Source organism: Grammomys surdaster, unplaced genomic scaffold, assembly GCF_004785775.1.
Source record: "Grammomys surdaster isolate TR1022 unplaced genomic scaffold, NIH_TR_1.0 126176, whole genome shotgun sequence".
Taxonomy (NCBI): Eukaryota; Metazoa; Chordata; class Mammalia; order Rodentia; family Muridae; genus Grammomys; species Grammomys surdaster.
The window spans coordinates 5485804-5500803 of record NW_021620983.1 but is presented as its reverse complement, the minus strand read 5'-3'; the positions used below and the strand labels follow the sequence as shown (position 1 = coordinate 5500803).

Here is a 15000-nt window from a genome sequence, read left to right as displayed (position 1 = left end):
CCATCCATCTATTCAATAACATATCCATTCATTCACCTATCAATCTAATCATCTATTCATTCATCCATCCATCCATCTAATCATCTATTCACCAGCCATCCAGCCTATCTAGCTACACACTGATTCATCTATCTAAATATCTATTCACTATCTACCTAATAATCTACCTACTATCCAATCATCTATCTGTATATTTAATCATCTATCCAGCTTCAATCTATCAATCCATCATCCATCTAGCAAGTCATGTCTGTCTATCATCTGGCTATTATCCACATGTCAGAAGGGGAGGCTCTGTCTTTCTTCAAACTCTGTTCCTTTCTTATGCTTCTATTCTTTTTCCTTTTGAGCTCCTCTAAGGTCCATATGGATCTGTGCTTGATTACTCATGACTTGGAATCTCACAAGTTAAAAACAAACCATACCTCTGAAAAGCTAAAATCTGTAGGATATATAGTTCTATAAACATAATTCACTTTTGCATTAAAGTGTGAAATAAAACTGTTTCCTCAAAGAAACCAATAAAAAATAAAGTTTATAAAGGTTGAGAAATGATTTGGTTGCGGTTAACATAGAAAGAGAGGGTAGCAGGTAGAATATGTGATGAAGAACCTAATCCTACTAGCATGTGCACCCTGTGAGTATGTATCAAATGCTAATACCAGAAAACATTTTTATGTTATTTAAAATTTAAATATCATATTAAAAGGCCATATGTAACAATGATTTATTGTAGGTTTTATAAGATATTTATTTAAAACAGTTGGGGACAATACACAGAGCAATTCATTTTCATTACACCCGTGGAAATGTAGGACATGGCTGGAGGCTACCGTTTCATAGATATGAATAATGAAAAAAAGTACACAGTAACAAAATATGGGAAACTCCACTCCAAGTAGCCATCCCAATGGTTTGATTTTAGATAAGTAAATGCTTTGCCTCCTGAGGACTTTCTTATTCTTCTGTGTGTATTACATGTATCTCTGTTTGGGTGTGTGTGTGTGTGTGTGTGTGTGTGTGTGTAGTGCCCTCAAAAGCCAGAAAAGGGCATTGGGCCACTGAAGGTAGAATCACAGGTGCTTGGAAGCCACCGGGTGTGGGTGCTGGAAAACAAACTCCAGCCTTCTGCCAGAGCAGCAAGGACTCGCGCTCTCTGAGGATCACTCTAACTTTCCTATAGAGTCTCAATGCACCTTTATGCTATAGAACATAGGAGAATATAGTATTCTCACATATAGAAGGCATTTTGTCTCAGTTTTATTGGTGTTTATTTATATAAGAAAAATCGTTTATGCCCTCTTTTTAACTTACAATTTAAATAACAAACACAATTTTAATAGAAGCTTAGAAAGCTCTACTAATCAGCTAAAATACCCACCATTGGGTCTTGTCCACACCATGGTACCTGGTGGGTGATAAAGGTCACGTCTATCACTCTGAGCATTCTCTATGCCTTAGCTAGTTTCAGTCTCATGAAAAGCTACCACTTCTACCCACATCTTATAGACAAGGAAAATGAAGAACAGAGAAGTTTGGTGAGCTGTCCGAATCAGCGCTTCAGTCATGTGCAGCCTTGAAATAGGACAAATGTGTGCAGATAGCACACTCAGTCGCTATGCCACAGTAAGAAGTAGGTACCTCTTAGAACATGAATCTAAAGATGGCTCCTCGGTGTGACAATGCAGTTATTCTAACCTTCATGTTTCTTTCCCTCAAATTATCTTATAAACGGACCATATGTCTCTGCCTTAATTATTCATGATTGAGGAGGCATCATCCTAGGCTTCTGAGGTACAGTAATGCAGCCTACACATCCCTCATGTGTGCTTGTAAGTAGCCAGACTAATAATTCATCATATTCAACACTTTTGTGATACCAACCAAAACCACCCAGCAGCTGCTGATCTTAGCAGTATCTGTCCTCATTCGGACCATGTTTCCCATCTATAGTGATAATTGTGACCTTCATTAACCTTGACATCCAGGGTGGCATTTGAATTCATAACTATCCTTTGACTAACTTTAAAGGATGCTGGTGGTACAAACTAAGCTACCAGTGTCATTGAATAACACATTGCTAAGATAAGCACATCAGTCCTTTCCTCTCCTTACCTGCAGCCCGAATTCCAACATTAAGTGGTTCTCCTTTTCTTGATTAAAATTAAAAAAAGATATTCAAGCTTTTAACATTACAGTAAACCAGTGTGGGTCCTATAATTTTCTAACATTGGCTTTGAGCCTAGAAAGCCTTGCAGGTACATGTATTAACCCAGGAACACTGGAGAGTCACCTAACATGTATTGATTACCACCAAGACACCAGCACGAAGTTCTTACCAGGACCCTGGCCATGAGTAGCAGCCCTGTTATCATATAATCAGCCATGGCAGAAATTCAATTCTAATTTTGAAATTTGCCACCTGTTTGTTTTGGTTCTAATAAAAACGTGTGTTGGCGAAGCACTTGGACTGATGTTTTTGTTAGTGTCTTATACACTTCAAAAGCGATATTCTCATTGTCCAAATGTCAAGCATGCCCTGAGAACCCTGAGGATGGTAATAACTGCAGAAGCACAGCCTAACAGGATCTTCCTTGAAGGAAACTGCTGGGCTCTGACTGGATCCCATATGGGCTTGGAAAAGTCAGAGTGAATGTTGGCTGCACTTTTCCTGGCCTATTTGCATATGTTCTTTAGTATGCAGGATGTCTTTGTATATAATTTAATTGTTGTGTTCCTTTCCTCTATTAATACGTATGCAAATGCTTGCTCTGCAGCTGTGGTGTTTAGTCCTATGTGTGCTTCTGTCTGTCTGCCCTGCAGGCTCAGGGTCAAAGGGAGAAGAAGCAAGAGAATTATGCCTTCTAACCTGTGAGAAAATTCACTCAAGCAGACAGAAGACAGAAGCAACCAGCCTGCCAGAGCTGCAGCTGAGAAGCGAGCAAGGTCCTTGATCATTTCCTATCTGGTGAGGGAATGGCTGTGCTCTAAATGTTCTTCTGAGTAGTTAGGAGCTCCACTGGGAAAGCTTCACATGAAAATCCCAGCATGGAAACATACCCATTCTCAGTAATGAGATCTCACAGGATCTGTCTACATTGCACCAGGTTCCTTTTTTTTCTAGATCTTTCTGGGGTTCTCTCTTGGCTGAACACCACAAGCTAGGCTCAGTGACTCTCAGTCCTGGAGACTGTGAAACACTGATTGCTGTCTTATCACCATGGATGTCTGGACTTCTGTCAAAGGTCGGCAGGGTTTTGATAAAAAGACAAACTTCAGGGTATTGTTTTATTTTAACTCATGTCTACCTTAGTAAAGCTCTGTCGGCCAGAAGCTGATGCTGTCTCACCCTTGACAGCTACTGAGATTTTAGCTCCTTCCCATGGGGCTCTCTTTGCACAGGTTCAGGCCCTTGGTTAGGGCGTGGTCCTGATTCTACAGGAGCTCCTCACTTAGCTTCAAGATTTTGAGCCTTAACATTCAAAAAAAATATTCTTTTGAATTTTTAAAATAGTTGTAGTAAAAATTTTTTAAAGTTTAATTAATTCAATATGAATTCTTGATCGAGGACTACTTGCTTATTTTGAGCAAAAATATGACTGCCCAAAAATTCCAATCTTTGTTTCCTTCTGCTTATCACTATTAATCACTGGTTGGAGTCGGTACTTTTGGCTTCCTATAGGTAGAACAGGTGGTAACCATCTTTTGGCCAAGACAGACACAGTATTTATAAAGTGAGAAGAAACCAGATAAATATTTCCTTCTAATTTCAAATATTAGAAGCCTGGCTTAAAAAAAATAGAAATAGGACCGTACAGTATAACTACTATTAAAAGATTCATGATGCTCATTAACTAAAATGCAAATTAATCAGAATGAATGGGAAAAATAAATGTTAGCTGGAAGTCTACTGCAGTCGTTGGATTTTATTAATTAGGAACAGACAATTCATAGCTGATTTCATCTAGACACAAACATCCAAAATTTCTGTTAGCTTTATTTTGTGTAAATACTTAGACTTCATTTTAAATATAGAAATAAAGCTAGGTTCATTTTGTATAAAAATAAAACCCACCTTCTTTAAAAAGAACTGACATCAGGAAGAAAAATGTCTAAACCATACAATCACACATGGGGGGAAAAGTATTTAGAAAAGAGGAATTTAAAAAAAGAAATCAAGGGAGACAAAGAGAAAACAGGTCAAGTCAGTCTATGAGAATGCTAATTGGCTAGTTACTGTTTTGATAACTACATCCATCTATCATGTAGACACAGTCTATGTCAATGTTGCCTGGCAAGATGAGCCACACTGTGTCACATAAAAGCACCTCCAGCATGCATATTCTTATGTGTGTCTGTGCACATTAGCATACAATAGAGGAATAATAAGAAGTTGCAATGTTTCGTCTCTCATTGGTAATTTATAATGACTTCAGAAGACTTAGACAATTGCCCCAAGTGCAGACACACAGAGCTTGCAGCAGCCATGGCTATGCCAAGGCAAGGGGAGGAACAGTCAGGCAAGGCTGAGCTTACTAGAGCTTTCTTACACCCTAAGTGTCTTCAACGAGAGACTAAAATAACCACAAAGTCCCCTGGTGCTTAAATACCATTTGTTCCAGAAATTAATCATAAGTTGCATTATTTTATTGGAAACTATTTTACCCTCAGCACACGATAGATTCTGAGCACTTGAGATTTCCTAAGTGTTTTTGAGGTGCAGTAGGGCAGGGAGGAGATCCTGTCCTGTCGGGGTGCACCATTCTCAGGAGACAGACAAGGGATCAGATAGAAAACATGTTTGACGGTGACTGCAGAAGATGAGTGGAAGGGGGAGCTTCAAGTGGGGATATCTGTAGGAATATTGGGTTATGACATAACAGTATGGTCATGTAGGTTCCAGAAAGGGGAGACTATACCATATATTAACAGAAGGTGAGAGTGAGTCTTCCAGGCAAAGGGAGAGCCATGTAGAAGGAAGAGTTACTTCAAAACTCAAAGGCTATGAATCTGCCTTAGCAAGTCAAGGAACAAAGGAGCCCGCCATAGATGGAACAGGCCACGGCTGTCTAAAGAAAGGTTACAAATTAATTTTTGCAAATACCATAGTGCCAGTGCCAACCATGACGCCAGCCACATACAGTGTTTCTTAAACATTTCAATAAGAATAGTTCCTTGATTTTATTTTTTATAAAATGTTAACATGATATTCTAGAATTAAATTAAAACTGTTTTTCTATTCCTATATAAGTCACGATTGTTCATTAAAATTATTGATAATTTTTAAAATAGGGAGATTTATAGAGCAAACTATTTATTAACATTAAGCATAATATTTTTGTATCACAGGACAATATAAGAAAATCAGATAATTTATTGAAGTAAAGCTAACCTTCATTCCTCCCTCCCATTTAACATATGATTACTGAGTCCGTTAATACATAGAAAGCTTGTGGTAAAGCTCAAATAATGGCAGCTTACTGACATTTGGATTTTGATTGGTAGAAATCAATGTGCTAGCTATTTTATGTTAACACAAACTAAAGTCACTAAGAAAGTCCCTCCATATGATCAGGCTGTAGGCAAACCCATAGGGTACTTTTTTAAGTTATTGATTAATGTGAGAGGGCCCAGCCCATTGTGGGTAGAGCCCTCCCTGGGCTGGTGGTCCTGGGTTCTATAAGAAAGCAGGCTGAGTAATCCATGGAGAGCAAGCCAGCAAGCAGCACCCCTCCATCCTTCTGCATCAGCTCCTGCCTCCAGGTTCCTGCCCTGCTTGGTTTCCTGTCCTGACTTCCTTCGGTGATAAACAGTGCTGTGAAAGTGTAAGCTGAATAATCACTTTTCTCCCCAGGTTGCTCAGTTCATGGGGTTTCATCACAGCAGTAATTGCCCTGACTATAATTTAGAACATATCTCACAAGTGTCTTAGCACAGATTTGGGAACAAGTCTGAGAGAGAGAGAGAGAGAGAGAGAGAGAGAGAGAGAGAGAGAGAGAGAGAGACGGAGTCTGAGAGAGAGAGGGGAGAGGGAGGGAGGGAGGGAGAGGGAGAGGGAGAGAGAGAGAGACAGAGAGACAGACAGAGACAGAGAGAGATGAGAGATGAGAGAGAGAGAGAGAGAGAGAGAGAGAGAGAGAGAGAGAGAGAGAGAATCTCATATGAAGCCTGAGGGTTAAGTCTGAGTCAGCTGGGTGAATGGGATGGCTGATCTACACTGACAGTTTGATATGATTTAGTTTACCTAGGAGGAACACCTTTGGGTGTGTCTTTGTGCCAAGGGAAGATGGAAAGTAGAGAGGCTACCATGGTATGGTGACAAAATCCCACGGCCAACTAAACAAGGAAAACCAAGAAAACAGGATGGGCAGATGCATCATCATCTTGTGGTCTTCCAAGATATAAGAGAGCAACCTCAGTCCGCCATGACAGCCACAAGCTCTACCATCATGCTTTCCCATTGTGAGGACTGCATCCTGTCAACTGGGAGCCAGAAGAAACATCCCTTCCCTTCAGTGTATCTTGTCAGTGATTTGCCCACAGAAGTGAGGAGAATAATGGAGACAGTTAGCAATGGCATTCCTGGGAGTGGAGAAAGAAGTGAACTCATCAGGGAGGTATCTAAGGTCTTAAGCAGGAATAAGACACGACTGTTACTTATTTTATTTTGAATAAAAAAAGTAACAAACAGGAAATGAACTGGGCTGACAAGATCTAGCCTGAAAGAATATTCTGGGGCTGCTGTGGATGAATGAAGAGTTGGCCTAGCATAGTCAGTTACGATGGAAAGAAGCAGATGGAGTCTTGACATGTTTAGTGAGAGAGAGGACCACACTGCAAGACAGAGACGGAGTGGCAGAGCTCACAGCTCAGCACAGCACTTTTGCTTGGAAGTGGAGGAGGAGATGAGCTGACAGCACCCACTGAGACCAAAGAGTGAGCAGCCTGGACATAGGGGAAGACAATCCTCGGGGAAATTCATGTGGGCCTGAGTCCACGGCCTACATAAACATGTACACCATCTTCCCTACCCATGGCCAACACCCAGGCTGTCAAGTGGCTCAGGACCTTAGAAAAAGGTGTAGGAGGCATAAGATACAAAGAGATTTGCTCTAAGAAAAGACATTTTTAATAGTAATTGGCATAACGTGTTTGTTTTGTTGTATTCATAATTGAGATTAAATCGCTTGTCTCAAAAAAATAAAGGTAATACGTGATGATGTTGGAAACATTTTAACTACTCCTAAAAATACACAATGGGGTCTGTTTTCATAGAAAATACTTTTTCATTACACATGGTAGTGATTTTCAGGGCCACAAAATAATAGCTATGTACTAAAAAAGTAGTTTTATCTAAGGCGTGTTGTTTTCTGGTCTTTTAAAATCATTATGCTCACCTCTGCTCTTCCTTCCTTCAACAAAGATTGTAATGTATATGCATATGTACAGGTATATATATGTATGTGTATATGTACATGTATATGTATGTATATATATATGTACATGTATATGTATGTATATATGGTGTTATACAAGTGGGGAAAACCATGTGCACAAGGTAACTTCAAGAGACAACGGAATGGGTAAATCCCATCAACCAGAAGTAGAAAGACCTTCAGAGCTCCTCATCAGATCTTCGTCCTGAAAGTGTTTGAATTACTCTCTACAAAGCTCGAAGCTCAGAGTCTCAAGTGCAGCTGCCGCTGTCATTCTCGTTGGTCACTTTGCTTCCAGAAAGCACAGAGCATTTGAAGAAATGTCAACCAATCATCATGATTGTTACAATTTGATTCTCCAGTGATTGAGTTAGAGAGCCTCTTGGGAGAGAAGGACTCTAGAGTTGCAAATAAAGTCTCTTGGGCATGGTGAAATGAATGTAATTATTCAAAACAGTGGCGTTTGAACTCTGTGCTCAAGCCTCCTTCCTTGTCAAAGGGAGCTACTAATATCTAACTTCAAGTACAGTGACAAAAATTAAATGAGATTGTTCTAGGAAATCCTTACCTATGATGTCGTGCAAGACCTCAACCATCTGCTAGCAATATTAATTGCTATAGAATTTGATAAAATTCAAACCATTGTATTTATATTTGTTTAAGATTTCCCTCCTTTAGCAAGGAACAATTATAGACTTGGATCAGTGCTGGTCTGTCAGAGGTACGTACGTAAGTAACTCCCCAGTTATTCTTCCTACACCTTCCTCAGTTCAGGGTCCCTAACTGCTGTCTTGGGAAAGATACGAAAGATACCCCTGGGCTCACCACTCCTCACCCAGAACAAACAGAAATGGATCAAATAATAGCAGAAACCAAACAACTAGACAATCCCCCCAAGTGAACTAATGTTTTTAAAACAAAGAAAGCAGGGATTGACACCAACAGGACTGTCACCAGGTGTTCCCTTTTCTAAAATTCTACTAACCTGGTTCTCCAGCATTGAGGTCATTGCTCTTGCCTCTAACTCGTTTTGTGTCTAACACTGACCGAATGGCTCTTGCATTTGCTTCTTGTGTCCAGCATTGACCATGTGCCTCTGTCTCTCCTGTCCTTTTTTCCCATCCTCCCACATCATAGAAGACCAATGTGTGCTAGCATCTCGGAGCAGGATAAATAGAGAGAAGGCTGGACCAATGGCTTTAAGAAGCTTGGGTTATGGAGAAAGCGCTCTTTTCTCCCTCCCCAAGAGAGGAGGCAGAATTCACAAAACTTGGAGAAGTCAGAAGAAAAGAAAACTCAATGCTCTTTCTCAACTGGTTGGCTGATGAGCTACAAAACCTAAAGCCTCGTCCACTTGGAACGTTAGACTGTCCTGAAGAAATCACAGTAGGATGGATTGAGGGTATACACAACTGTCTGGGTACCTGTCCATTAGGGAGCTTTCTTGAGTTGGATTGGTTTGATGGAGAAGGATGGGATACTTGCTGCAAGGTATACTATCATCATAGCCCAAAGATAACACAGAGGAGGGTCTCAGCCAAGCATGTCAAGCTGTCTGTGAAGGAACACAGGGCAGGAAGCAAGGGGCGGGACGCATGGGTCAGGGAGCAAAGGGAGGACTCTTGTTACCTGGGTGGCTCTGTTACCTGAGTGGCTCCTGTCAATGGGGGTGTGTCTCAGCCACAAAGAAGATGTGACATTTTACAGATAAGACTCGCCTATCCCAGCTTACTTAAACTCTGGTTAATGCCCAAGAGAACCACACACACAACTTCTCCAGTGTACCATCTTGCATCGACACAGGAGTTATGTGTGGTTAAGAAAGAAAAAGTGTAAGTGACCTCTTTACTTTTGGCCACTACAACTGTGTTTCTGAGATAATAGCAGATAGGTAGATGGTAAGATGTGGAATGGACACTGGAATGATTTTCTAGCTGTATGAGTTCTATTCTCTGGAAGGGTCAGTTGGTTTACTGAGAGAATTATAAAGAGATGGTCAGTGGAGCCTAAAATGTTTCAAAGCAGAGTTTGGAAAGCATTAAACCTAGCTTGTTTCTTACATTCCACTAAGACAGAGCATTTCGGATGCAGATTTATCCAATGGAAGTAGATGTGATATAAACGTTAAGACCATTGAAGATTGCTTCCCTCAAACCTATCTGTGTAGGCCTACCATGTGGGGAGAAGACACCAGAGGTCTTCGTAGGTGTTAAGCAGGCTGAAATTAAGTGGAGGGATCCATGGCTCTACAATAAAGATGTCAGAAGCCACTGAGCAAACACTTAGCAGCTCTTAGAAAACAAGTCTTTGGAATTTGTTTGACGTGACTATCTGCCCCACCCCCACTTTCCTCAGAATTGCAAAATTAAATTATGTGCATATGTTTGTGTAAGTACATCTTGTGAGTATGCATAGCTTCCTGTGACGATGTTCTGAAGGCCAATTTTCTTATGATATTACAGTGTAGGTTATTTGAGAACCCATCTAAAATTATAAACTTTAATGGATACAAAATTGCTTACATGGAAAACTTTCAAAGGCCATGTCAGGATGTACAATTATAATTGTTCCAAGGACGAGGTAGCAGGGTGACACACTCAAGAGTAGACTGAGCAACTGAGACAGGAGGAAGACACACTCAGGACCAGACAGATCAAGGTAGCAAGACCCCATTATCGTGAGGTATGGATAATGATCAACAAGAGAACTTTGCCCTGCTACAGATCAAGTTGTTTACAGAAAGAGCAAACCTGTTTGGGCTCAAAGATGTTCTTCGTGTCTCAGTAAGGAAACTAATACTTCAGATATGAGAAAAGTTGAAAATGCTTCAGAATGGAAACCAAACATAACTTATCCCACATATTCTAATCTGTCTTTGTAGGAAAAGCAACCGAGATGCTCACTGGGCAACACCACTCTCTGGTGGAGACCAACAGTAGGACTCAGTGGTCACTTTCACCTTACAGTCACCTTTCTCTCCAGTGAGTATGGCAAACAGAAACTCTCAATCTGTATATAATAAACCTCAGAAGCCTGTTTCCACATTCTAATCTGTTGCTGGAGGCTGCTCTTCATTTTCTTCTAATTCCTCTGTTCTTTATCCTCTTTCTGTTTGTTTTACCTCTTCTTCTAGCTCCATTATAAAAGACCATTTTCTGTCATCTACGAAAATAGATGTTTTAAATGCCAGATAATGTAAGTCATTCTTTGAGAAAGTTAGGAGAAATAATTTACCCATAACAAATATAGACAGCGAGTGTCTGTGTGCATCTCTGGAGTCTTACCTGCTACAATCCCTTCCCTATATTGTTGCTATTCCCCAGACACCACTTGAAAAAGATGACAAATGTTACAATTATTTTATTGTCCTCATAGCTCCAACACTTCTGAACATATTCTAGCTCCAAGAAACAGACACCATGTCATTTTTCATGAAAAAGATAAACTAGAAACTAATGTTACAACCTCCACAGAATACTTTCTCAGTGCTCCCACGGCTAGCTCCTCCTGCCAGTCTCCAGCTTTGGACACATCTCTGTGCGCATTGGTTCTACCCAGCTCTGGAGGATCTGATGAAGAACTTAACCTAGAATAATGCCAGGCATGTCAAGTCACAGTCATGGGTGCAGTTCAATTGTATGAAGTGTGCCATCAATACATTTGATGTGTGTTTCCTATGCTTGTAAACCAGTTCTCCAGGAGGAGATAGACCCTAGTCTTAGCTTATCATCTGTTCTGATTGGATACATAATTCGAAGGCTCACAATAACAGGGCATATGAAGTATATTATGCAGTACCAATTCAGAGACTGAGACAAAGAATGCTCTCTCTACTAAAAATCATATCGATTCTCTTTTTAACCCCAGAGGCATAATTTCTAAAATCGCCTAGACATCTGGTAAGGTTATTGACTTTTCCTGGGTGTACTGAAGCTCCACAGTCTGAAGGGCAAGGAGGTCTCCATTAGGATGTCAGGATAAGCTCAAGTGCAAATGGACACCTGCTGACTTTGGTCTGGTCTTCCTTGCTTGTTCAAATGATCTGCCTCTAAGCAAGAACAAATGGACTCTGAGTACTTTAGTAACACCAGGCATCCTCAATGATTTCAAATAACATTCTGTTTCGGTTGCTTTAGATCATAGCTGAGGTTAGGTATCTCTGATGAGCTGTTTATTTTTGTTGTTGTTGTTGTTGACGACGATGATGATGATGACAGTGATGATGATGATGGTGATGTTATTTTAGGGACCTTTCCACAACAAAAATCATGATGCCTACCAACAAGATGGAGCCCGAAGTTCACAGTATTAAACCTCACCTCACCGGGCAATGACAAAATTGTAGGTAATCTTTAGTTCAGAGCACACAACCAAAACTGAAAACTAATCTTTGGGGGTTGGGGTTCAGAACAAATAGAGGTAAAGACAAAACAAATGCGTGTCACCAAAGACTCAGTCCTCAGTTGTAGTTTGCTCTAAGAGGATAATGGTTGCCTTCTGTGGCTTGCACTTAACCCCTGCCTCCCCTGCATTGTCTCCCGACTTACCTGCAGCTGGAGTGGGCCTAAGCCTGGTGTCGCTGCTGCAGCAGCTGCCATGGTGGTTGGGATCAGCTGAACAGGGTAAGGGTCACCTAAGTAAGAGAATAATAGAGGGCGTCAGCACCTTTTATCTCCTCTCCACCTGCAAATTAAACCCCTGCATTCACTGTTCCCAAAAGCCTGGCTTTGTGTGCCTGGCTGGGGCTAATGAAAAGCTCTATTGTGTAGCCTTTTACCGACACTCTTCACAACCCTGGCCGAGAGAGGAATGGGGATAAAAGGAGCAAGCAATTAAGGCTGAAACCTCATCCTTTTTTCATGATGTATTTAGGAAAATGGGGGGCTGGGGGTGCTGGTTCAGAGGGTTGTACTTGGACAGACACACACACACATACACACACACACACACACACACACACACACACACACACACACACACCACTGCAGACTTGATCAGAGCACAGCAAGTCCTTGCCGACTTTCCAGTCTTATCACACACAGAACTTAACTAAGCTTACTTTCATTTTAACAAGCTAAACACCAAAGATTTAAGCCACTGGCTAAATTTTCTGAATGTTGTGTTACAGCCTGGATTCAAATAACCTCTTTAACAGCTCACGGATGATATCAGTGTAAAGAAAACATTTTCATGTTTGCCCTTTCTTTCTTTTCTTTTTGACATTGTAGAAAATGTTGACATTTTAATTTTATAAAGATAAATGTTGACAAAAATATATTTTAATGGCAACAAATGGACAAATAGATCTTTCAAAATTAGACCTTAAAAAAATGAGGTCAGAGATCAATCTTGTTTTTTCTCTCGTCTTATGTTCTATAAAAAATGTATACCAGAGGTATATATGGATTATGTGGTGTATTTTTGATGCAGATCAAGAAATAATTATTTGCTTAATAAGAGCTAAGGCAGATACTCTGCACAGAAGCCAACTGTGTGTTAGTAATCGAACCAATAGTACACATTAGTTAACCACTGGGAATATAATATAGAAAGAAATCAAAAGTAATGACTATAAGAATAATTTTTCTAATATATTAAACTGGCTTTAGAAATTGAACATGTGAGGCCAGATGTCTATAAACCCACCATTCAGGAAACTGAGGCAGAAGGACCTGAAATTTATGGCCAATGAGGACTACACAAGTAAGACCCTGACTGAAAAAAAAAAACAAGCAAAAATTAATTCATGAAAGAAACTAAATGCTTCTGTGTAAACAATACTAAAGTAATTCAGTTTTAAACACTTACTGAGTAGTACCCAGGATAAATGGTGAACATTGCTCTTGGCAACTGGAAGGTGAATTTTTAATAAGTGTAACATAAACTCAAGGTTTTGTTAGGAATGCAGTGAAGTTCAAGTGTAGGTTTCCAGGGAAGGCCCCATGGAAGCCACAACATGTTCACGGAGTCTCAACAGCTTTGTTTCACCAATTCCTTAATTTTATACTTGGTTGTGATTTTGTGTTATAATAAATATTGCTTAGTAGTATGGAGATTTTACATAGGTGATGTTTAGTATTTTTATTTGAAAGAGAATGTTCCAGCTTTGTTTCTGTTATTGTGACAGATAGCCTGAGAAAAAGCAACCAGGAGAATCAAGAGTTTATTTGGATTTCAGTTTCAGGTGACTTTCCCTCGCTGAGGAGAAGTCAAGAGAAGGACTAGACAGCCAGTCACATAACATTCACAGACAAGCAGTGAGAACTGAATGTATATACACATGCTGCCTACTTCCTTGTTCAGCTAGATTTCTTACAGAGTCCAGAGACTTGCCTAGGGAATGGTGCTACCCACAATGGGCTGAATCCTCTATAGCAACCAACAATGGAGATAATCCCCACAGTCTTAGTCAAAGACCAATCTGATCTAAGTAATTCTGAAACTGAGACACTTTTCCCAGGTAATATAGGTTGTGTCAAGTTGACAGTTTAAACTGAGAGCACAGGGTAGCTTAACTACAGAGCAGGTGTTGAAATAAATAAGCACGGGACTGTGGACAGTGTTAGGTGGTAACATAGTATTCAGGGCTCTATAAACAAATATTAAAGCATCTAACTTTATCCTACAGAAGAAAGGGAACCCCACATGTGAAGAAAAAAAAATCCAAGATTACTTAACTAGCAAGTGGAAGTCACAGAAGCAGACTTCTGTGTAGCAGGTAACAGGGGTGGATTGGTAAGAACCTAAGAAACTCAACACTTAAGGGGGTAGAACTCACATGGAAGTTCGCTGATTTTGTGACAAGACAGGAATTGGCTCAAGGTGACTTCCAGAGTTTCCACCCAACACTGATAGAAGAGAGGATGTATTTATTTGGCTCATAACAGAGATAAGGAATAAGATCGACACACTACAGTAGGAGGCTGGGGGAAATACATGAAGAAATAAGAAAATGTTTTGGATATTTGCATACCAAGCTTTGAGAGAGGTAATCACACATCCAAATGAAGCCATGAGACTTGACACCATCAGTTTGGAGTAAAGACAGTTGAGTACAAACCCCAAGCCAACAGGTGCTAGGACTGGAGACTGTATTGATATTTATAATCTAAAGGGAACATGGAGACTACTGGCGACTTTAAAAATAGGTGTGTGATCCTGGATTATAATGATTGAAGTGACCTGGGAAGAAAGTCTCAGTGAGAGACTGTAGAAAGCTGGCCTGTGGGGGAAAGGAGTGTCTATCTTGACTGACATTAACTCATGTTGGAAGAGCTAGCCTGAGAAATGTGCAGCACCATTCATTCCCTGGGTATGGATCATAGATCAGCAGAGGAAAGAGTAAGATGAAGAGGAAGCATGTACACATTCACACATTCATCTTCTCTCTGCCCTTGCCCGTGGATGTGACTAGTTGCTTCAAGTTTCTGCCATCTTGACTGCTCCACCCCCAGCCCCATGTTCGACTATAACTTGGAATTGCAAGCTAACTTGAACTCCTCCCACATGCCGGTTTTTTTTTTTTTTTTTTTTTTTTTTTTTTTTTTTTTTTTTTTTTTTTGGT

At 40.3% G+C, this 15000-nt stretch overlaps 1 protein-coding gene across 4 annotated transcripts in view; it reads right to left on the bottom strand.

Annotated features, from left to right (window-relative positions):
- Positions 1 to 15000, bottom strand: part of Sox5 (SRY-box 5) — a 370611-nt gene that overhangs the window by 88146 nt on the left and 267465 nt on the right. For all 4 annotated transcript variants that reach the window (XM_028757584.1, XM_028757583.1, XM_028757585.1 and 1 more), the window contains one exon: positions 11984 to 12069. In XM_028757584.1, coding sequence (XP_028613417.1) covers positions 11984 to 12069 — 86 coding nt within the window. The remainder of the gene's footprint in view (positions 1 to 11983; positions 12070 to 15000) is intronic.